The 8,255-nt window shown below is 45.5% G+C and overlaps 1 protein-coding gene across 7 annotated transcripts in view; it reads left to right on the forward strand.

Moving 5' to 3' along the window:
- Arhgef3 (Rho guanine nucleotide exchange factor 3) overlaps positions 1–4,906 on the forward strand; it is a 289,545-nt gene extending 284,639 nt beyond the window's left edge. For all 7 annotated transcript variants that reach the window (XM_021181453.2, XM_029468792.1, XM_021181454.2 and 4 more), the window contains 2 exons: positions 645–831; positions 2,637–4,906. In XM_021181453.2, the coding sequence (XP_021037112.1) occupies positions 645–831; positions 2,637–2,980 (531 nt within the window). In that variant the 3' untranslated portion in view covers positions 2,981–4,906. The remainder of the gene's footprint in view (positions 1–644; positions 832–2,636) is intronic.
- The last annotated feature ends 3,349 nt before the right edge of the window (positions 4,907–8,255 follow it).

The raw sequence follows: 8,255 nt of genomic DNA on the forward strand, positions 1-8,255 counted from the left end.
TTTAGCCTATAACGCATGTCAGCAGTGCAGCCTGGAGCACACTCTCCAGAGAGCCTAGGTGCTGCTGAGCTAACTGAGAAGACTGTGAGGGGCATCTTCTTTGGGCTCCAGCCGGGTCCTCTGGGGCAAGCAGGGTCCCAGTCAGAGTTGCTGGCTAAAGTTGATGATTAGCCCAGTGGTTGAAGAATCACACGTTTTTATGGGTTTGGGAAGCGAGAGTTATTATTAGGCTTTGATATACACTTTCATCCTTGTAGACTATCATTAACTTGATTTCTTAGAATTGTATTGATGCCAAGAAAGTAATAATTCCTTTCCCCATCCTGTTCTTTCTGGTCCCTTAGTTTTCTTTTGGTCGAGCTGGAGGCTGTGTGTGCATGAACAGGTTGTGAACTGTAATCTAAGTAGGGTTCTGGCTACAGTTAGTTGTAGAAAGACTTTCTCTAGCAGGCTCCTAAGGAGGAGCCTAAATTAAGTCAGTAGAAAGGTGTTTCTGAAAACACTTCAAATCTGCCCAACTTCTGAGCATGCACTCATAATCCATTATGAACCTAGTTCCTAGACACCTCTTGCCGCAGAGGCCCACAAACTCACCACTTAGTAGATGGTTGCTCAGGACAATCCTGTGGGCTCTTTTCTTCTAGAAACTCCATGTTTTCCTGTTCCAAGAAGTGCTGGTGATCACCCGAGCTGTCACTCACAACGAGCAGCTCTGCTATCAGTTGTACCGGCAGCCCATCCCTGTGAAGGACCTCACGCTGGAAGACCTGCAGGATGGAGAAGTGCGGCTGGGTGGCTCCCTGCGCGGGGCCTTCAGCAACAACGAGAGAGGTATGTGTGGGTAGCAGACTCAGTGACACACTGAACCATTTGATCGTAGAAATATGGAAGGGGTGGCTGGCTGGAGAAAAGTGAACAGCAAACTGTCCCAGTGTTGACATTTCACCTACTGATGGATGGACAAGTTGGACCTCTGAGCCCTCAGCTTTCCACTTATCTGCTTTCCTCTTGAGACTGCTTTGGGCGTTAAACAGCAGACTGTACATGAGCCCAGCCCTTTGCAGCTGCATGCAGCTGGTGCACCATTTGCTCTCTGGCTCTGTCCCCTACTGCTACATCAAAGTATGCTTAATACCATACAGTCTCTGTGTGGGCACTGGTTGCACAGTGTAAGGTTTTGTAGTTGTTCTGATGTAGCTGCTGAAGAGAGTTAAGAATCAACTAGAGCCCAGCTGCCATAGCTTAACATGGGGTTGTGAGTTTGAGGCCAACCTGGGCTACATAGTGAAAGCCTACCTCAGAAGAAAATAAAAGCTAAATGAACGGTGAGCTGGGGTGCGTGCACACCTGCAGCGCTACTCAGTGGGTGTCTCTCCCTTAAGACTTAACTACATAAAGGAAATCACGACGGGAAGCCATGATAGTGGTCTCTATCCAGCACAGTTATGTAGTGAGCACTGTTTCAGGTACTAATGATAAGCCAAGACATAGAGTATACACTGGACAAATGTTCCTAATGCTAGTTAGAAAAACTGAAGCTTAATCTGGGCATAACGGAATCTGCCTAGGGTCTTCATCCCAGCACCTGGGAGGCAGAGGCAGGTGGGTCTCTGTGAGTCTGAGGGTAGCCTGCCTTATATAGTGAGTTCACAGCCAGCCAGAGCTATAGAGTGAGACCCTGGCTCTAAATAACAACAACAATACTAATAATAACCATAAAGGAATGGACAGACTTATTTTTTTATTTTATTTCTAAAATAGGGTCTGTATTTTTATTTAAATATAGTTGTATCACTTCTCCCCTTCAGTTTTCTTCTCCACTCCCTCCCATGTTTCTTCCTCCCAGCCCCTCCCAAGTCTCTTCTCTCCAGCCCCTTCCATGTCTATTCAGTCCAGGCCCTCCCATATCTCTCCCCCCTTAGTCCCTCCCTTGTCTCTTCCCTCCAACCCCTCCCATGTTTCTTCTTCCTAACCCCTCCCATGTCTCTTCAGTCCAGGGCCTCCCATGTCTGTTCCAAGGGCTTCTAACATACAGGCAGCTGTTGTCAATCCCTTTAGAAAATCTGAGCTAAGAGAAAGCACCCAAGGAGCTGAAGGGATCTGCAACCCTATAGGTGAAACAACAATATGAACTAACCAGTACCCCCAGAGCTCATATCTCTAGCTGCATATGTAGCAGAAGATGGCCTACTCGGCCATCATTGGGAAGAGAGGCCCCTTGCTATTGCAAACTTTATATGCCCCAGTACAGGGGAATGCCAGGGCCAAGAAGTGGGAGTGGGTGGGTAGAGGAGCAGAGCGGGGGAAGGGTATAGGGAACTTTCGGGATATCATTTTAAATGTATATAAAGAAAATATCTAATAAAAAATACATAAATAAATATGAGAAGGCAAAGACCAGTAAAAAAAGAAAAAAAGAAAAAGAAAATCTGAGCTAGATCTGTGTCACTCCAGTCAAATAAGTGTGGCATCAGGGTAGAACCAACTGAGTCCTGCATCAGTAAGAGACATTCTGTAATCAGTGTCTGGCATAGGCCCAGGGTATGCCCATTACATTAGGGCCACTCTGTGTGATATTGTTAGCCTTGACAAATACCTACCCATTGACTCTCTCTTCATGTGTTCTTCATTTCTAGTTAAAAACTTCTTCAGAGTCAGTTTCAAAAATGGATCCCAAAGTCAGACCCACTCGCTACAAGCCAATGACACCTTCAACAAACAGCAGTGGCTCAACTGTATCCGTCAGGCAAAAGAAACAGTTTTGTCTGCTGCCGGCGGCTTGCTTGACTCTGAGGGACTGGTCCAGGGTCCCGGCACTGAGAACAGGGAGCCACAGGGAGAAACAAAACTTGAGCAGATGGACCAATCGGACAGCGAGTCGGACTGCAGTATGGACACCAGTGAGGTCAGCCTTGAGTGTGAGCGGATGGAACAGACAGATGCTTCCTGTGCAAACAGCAGGCCCGAGGAGAGTGTCTGACAGAAGACTGTGACCCTGCTAGCAGCAGGCTGTTTCTTACCTGTACAGTGTTTGCATTCCACACGTGAACTGTTTGGAGAGGCACTTTGTAATACTCCTGTGCCTGTGTTGGCCTAGTTCCCTCTGTTCCTTGTCCCTAGTGCTGTAACTGCCGCTCAGTCTGTGTCAGCTCACAGCAGTCCTTACCCTGTTGCTGTATCTCACAAGCATCTGGATGAGTGGGGAGGAACTGACCGTGTTACTTTGAATTGTCCTACTTTCAAAACAGAAAGGGTCTCTAAACTACTGCTCTGTGTGGACTGGGTTGACAAAGCCTTCGTCCCATGCTTCTCTAATGTTCCTCTAGCTCTGACCTAGTAGCTGTAGTCCTGGCATTGAGAGAGTTTTGCAGAGAACTGAGATGGCATTGGAAGGGAAGGCAGAAAGTCTAATTAATTAACCCTTAGAGCGAGCTCAGGTTCTGTGTTATTCAACCAGAAAACATGAAAACATCCCTGAGGGTTTCTGAGGTTTAATTTTGCAAAGGAGGAAGCCTTGTTTTGAAGCCTGTGGTTTCATCCAGTGCAAGTTGAATGTAACAATCTATGAAGACCAGAAACAGAGGTGGCTTTAGAGAGGGCCAAGACAAAAGCAGTTGCCAGACAGGCCTGGTGGCACAGGCCTACAAACCTGGCACTTGGGAGCAGAGGCAGGAAGATGTGGAGTTCAAGAACAGCCTTGGCTACATACCAAGTTCTAGTTCAAACTGAGCTCCCCAGTATAAACAAAACAGAGCTCAAAGCACCTGCCAGCTCTGACTATTCAGCTGAAGTGGAGGACAGCTGTGGGAGGTGTTTGTCATTGCCAGTGGCTTGCCATTAGAAAAGCCCTTTCTCGCCTACGACAACAGAGATTGCCAGGGGCCTGAGAAGATCTGCCAAGGTTATGGGACCCCACCAACCTTATGTTTCATCCACCTCAGCCACTCCTCTTTTCTAGTGGAAGACTGTGACTGCACCTGGGACTCTGTTTACAAACAAGAGAGAAGGACTTGGGGGCGAGAAGTGGGTCACTGTCACTGAAGCCTCCTGTGCAAACCACGGAAATTGAAGTTACTCCGGACGGTCTCAGGATTTCCTGCTCTGCTTTCAGGCTCTGGTTCTTGAGCTACAGTCAGACTGGTGGTTAATTCCTCTTGAGGCCAGTTTCATTAGCTCTCATTATCTAGGATCAGCTAGCCAAACTGGAAAGTTCTTTGTTCCAGCCTTGATTTACAGAGCAAGGATGTGTTCAAACAAACAAACAAACAAACACCATGAGGAAAATAAAATGTTCACAAACTAAACAGCTTCTTGCAAGTGTAAATACTTAGGGGATTTGTACTAAATTATACCCACACCAGCACTAGTAGTAATGATTCTAAATTATTGCCAAAAAAGTTTTTTGTTGTTGTTAATTTCTGCATCAAGTTTACAGAAAAGAAAGCAGCAAAATACAAAGTTGTCCCTTTACTGTACACATGGGTCATGTGCACTCAAAGAAGCTGTGTGACAAGAGCAACCAATAGAAAAACAAGGTATATGACATGATTATTTTTCAAGACATATTATGATCAGTTCTACCCTGTAAAGCATATTTCTGTATTTATAGATTTTAACAGTGGTGAATTTTTTTCTATTACAAGTTTATTTAAAACCATTTTGTTTCCCAAGTTGCTGAATAAACAAACCTGCTCCAGGCAGACACAGTGGACAGCTGAGACAGGACACTGGATGACAGAGAAAGCTTCAACTGTTCTCTGTAGAGCCGCTGGCCACGGTGGCCAGTGAGTCAAGGTCTGTCGGCCTGTGGGAAGAGAGTGGACGGATGTTTTTGGTGAAATGAATACTTTTGTATAATGGCCTTAAACTTTTCTGGAAGCATTTCAAATAAATTGCATTAAAAACACCTTTTCCTCCTGTGTACAGTGTGTGCTCAGCCACCGTCAAGTCTCAGGTTGTCCTCTCGAAAGGCAAGAGTTTCTTTCTGAAATTTTACATGTGGTTTCCAAATACTACTTGCTGAAATAAATGGTGTGACTGGTGGAGCAAAGCTGTTACAGAACATACATTTCTGTTTTCTCAAGCATTCTGCTCTGATTTCTTTTACCATGTATACTTAGTGTACGCCATTTATTCACTTGTGTGTACTTAGTGTGTGTGTATGTGTGTGTGAGGCATGCACGTAAGCACACAGGTACTGCCACACTTGAGTGGAGGTCTGAAGACAACCTGAGTATTTAGTTCTCTCCTTTCACTGTATGAGTTTTGAGGACGGAACTCAGGTCATCTGGCTTGGCATTAGCAGCAAGCACCTCTCCCCATTTTAGCCATCTTGCCACCCCTCACCCCTTCACTCACCTTGATCTATGCCCTATACAAAGCTTAGTCAGAGCTGTGACAGACAAGAAGCATTGCATCTCACTGCGGACACAAGTGACTGACGGTGAACTTGAAGCTAACAGGGGTAGTGGTGCACACCTGTAACTCCAGCCCATAAGACGCAGAGACAGGAGGCTCTCCTAAAGTTCAAGGTCCGCTTACTCTGTATAGCAAGTTCCAGGCCAGCTGGGACTGCATAGTGTGACCACATCTTGAAACAACAAGGAAAAGGAAGGGCGAAGAGAAGTTTCATTGTTAAGTTACACTGGAATTTTAGTCTGCTTGTTCCCTGAAACAGTTTTATTTCTCTGAAAGAGCAGGGCTCTTGTTTTGTCTATAAAAAGACTGGACAGGTTTAAGTTCTTAGCAAGCATTTCCAACAGCATGTTAGTCCAGTAAGGTTAATGACGAGCTTTGTCTTTATAATATGCGTCTGCCCTATCCTTTAACATACTGTCCACTCCTAGATTTGGCACAGCGTTCACATAGATGGTAAATCCAGTTTTGTTTTTCTCAAGGGAAAAAAAAATCAAGTTTTCTGTCTGCAATCCCAGCTCCCTAGTGGTTGAAGCAGAGAATTGTTATAATTTGACGGCTAGCCTGGGCTAGATAGTACCAGGTCATTGAAGGAGCCGGGCGTGGTGATGCACGCCTTTAATCCCAGCACTCCGGAGGCAGAGGCAGGCGGATTTCTGAGTTTGAGGCCAGCCTGGTCTACAGAGTGAGTTCCAGGACAGCCAGGGCTACACAGAGAAACCCTGTCTCGAAAAAAAAAAAAAAAAGAAAAAGAAAAAGAAAAAAAGAAGGAAGGGAAGGAAGGAAGAAAGGAAGGAAAGAAAAAGAAAAATCGTCTGCTTTGTTCTCTGGCCTTCCTTTGCCCATGCTTCAGAGACATTTTGGACAGTCTCCACATTTTGTTTCTAGAGTGGCACTGGCTTGTTGACTCTAGGCGCTGTATCTTTGCTAGAAGGTTAATTGTTCGTGCTGACATTTTGAGAGTTAGTACAAGTGGCGGCAGACTGCATGGGTTTCAGTCTGTTCTGAGGCTGTTACAGAACATGCAACTAAATGTAATCCTTGTAGTCAAGACACAATGAAAACAGCCAGGGCTGGCAATTTTGTGCAGAATTAGAATGTGGTTTCAGTTTCTGGCTTGCGGTCACTGCCACTGACTGCTTCAGTTTCCATTCCCAGAAGTCTCCAGCTGCTAAAAATGCAAACTTCGTGGTTACAGGATGCTACAGCCCATCTCAGTGAGCAGCTTGTTCAACTTTATGTTCTCTATGCACCCATTTTTTTTTTTACTTGATTTCACCAAATCTAGAGCACCACCTGGTTCTAGAGAATGGACATGCGGAATTGGAAGACAGTTCCCCAAACCCAGAGCTATCTGTCGGAATCTTAAAGTCATCAGGATCCAAAGCCGTACAAGAGCAATTCTACACTGAGAAGAGGTCACTACCCCTCAAGTATGTGTAGGCAGACAGTTTTAACAATGTCACTGCTCCTTACATCACACCTTTTTTCTTCAGGAATGTTGGTAGTTCTCCCAGTGAGCAACAGGCCTACCTAGACAGAGTGGTTTACCAAGGGGTAGCCTAGTTTCCTTTGTTGCTGTGATAAATACCACGACCGAAAGCGACTTGGAGAGGAAAGGGTTTAATTCTACTTACAGTTCCAGGTTACAGTCCCATCAAGGAAAGTCAAGGCAGGAACTGAAACAAACCATGGAAGAATGAAGTTTACTGGTCCACTCACTGATTCATGCTCAGCCAGCTTTTTCTTTTTTCTTTTTTTTTTATGTATCTCCCTGCCAAAGGGAATGGTGCCACCCATAGCGGGCTTGGGTCCCCCTGCCCCCCATTAATTATCAGTGAACACAATTTACCATAAACATGGCCACAGGTCAATATGATCAAAGCTGTTTTTCAATTAAGGTTCCCTTTTCCCATGTGATTCTACATTGTAAAGTTGTTGCATGAGACCCTGTTATAACATACATACATGGTGGGGGGAATATTTGAGATACAGAATGTGATGGGGAAGGGGACCCAAAAGGGTAACAGTATGAATATGACCAAAGTACATTATATTCATGTATGAATGCAAGGGAGCAGGGAAGATACTCCATTGGTAAAGTACCTGTCTTGCAAGCATGAAGACTTGAATGTGATCCTCAGAATACACTAAACTTGCAAGGTGACGTGGCATGATCTTGTAGTTCCAGTCTGGGAAGATGGAGGAGATAGAGGGATCCTTGGAGCCCACCTAATTGGTTAATCAGAGACTGTGTCAGGGAAGGTAGAGAGTGTGCCCAGGGATGACACCCAGGGTTGTTCTCTGGCCTCCACTTGCATGCACACACACATGGATACACATACACCTGTATTTGAAGAAATGTCACAATGAGGGACAGGGAGAGTTGGCTTAGTCTTAAAGGGTTTGCCGTACAAGCATCAGGACTTGAGTTCAGATCCGCAGCATCCATGGACAATCCTAGCACTCAGGAGGTGAGCATGCAAGAGCATGTGTCTGCACCTGGAGAGGGGGGTTGCAAATGAGCGGACCCCGAGGGCTCACATGCCAGCCAGTCTAGCCGACATGTGGAAGTTTAGACCAAATGAGAGGTCCTGTTTTGAAAGTTCAGGCGGCAAACAGCAGAGGAAGGCAGCCAACCTGATGTCACCCTCTGGACTTCTCATGGGCCAGCACATTGGCATACACACAGAATTCTTGCCACAGAGGAACCCATTGCTTAGTACACGCTAAAAGAAAAAACAAAGGTGAACCCTTGGGCGGGAGCCTCTTTGGTTTTGATGTATGTGTACATACTTTTAGGAGCCTTCTCAATAAAGAGAATCTGGAATTTTGTTGTT

Source organism: Mus caroli, chromosome 14 (genome assembly GCF_900094665.2).
Source record: "Mus caroli chromosome 14, CAROLI_EIJ_v1.1, whole genome shotgun sequence".
Classification (NCBI taxonomy): domain Eukaryota; kingdom Metazoa; phylum Chordata; class Mammalia; order Rodentia; family Muridae; genus Mus; species Mus caroli.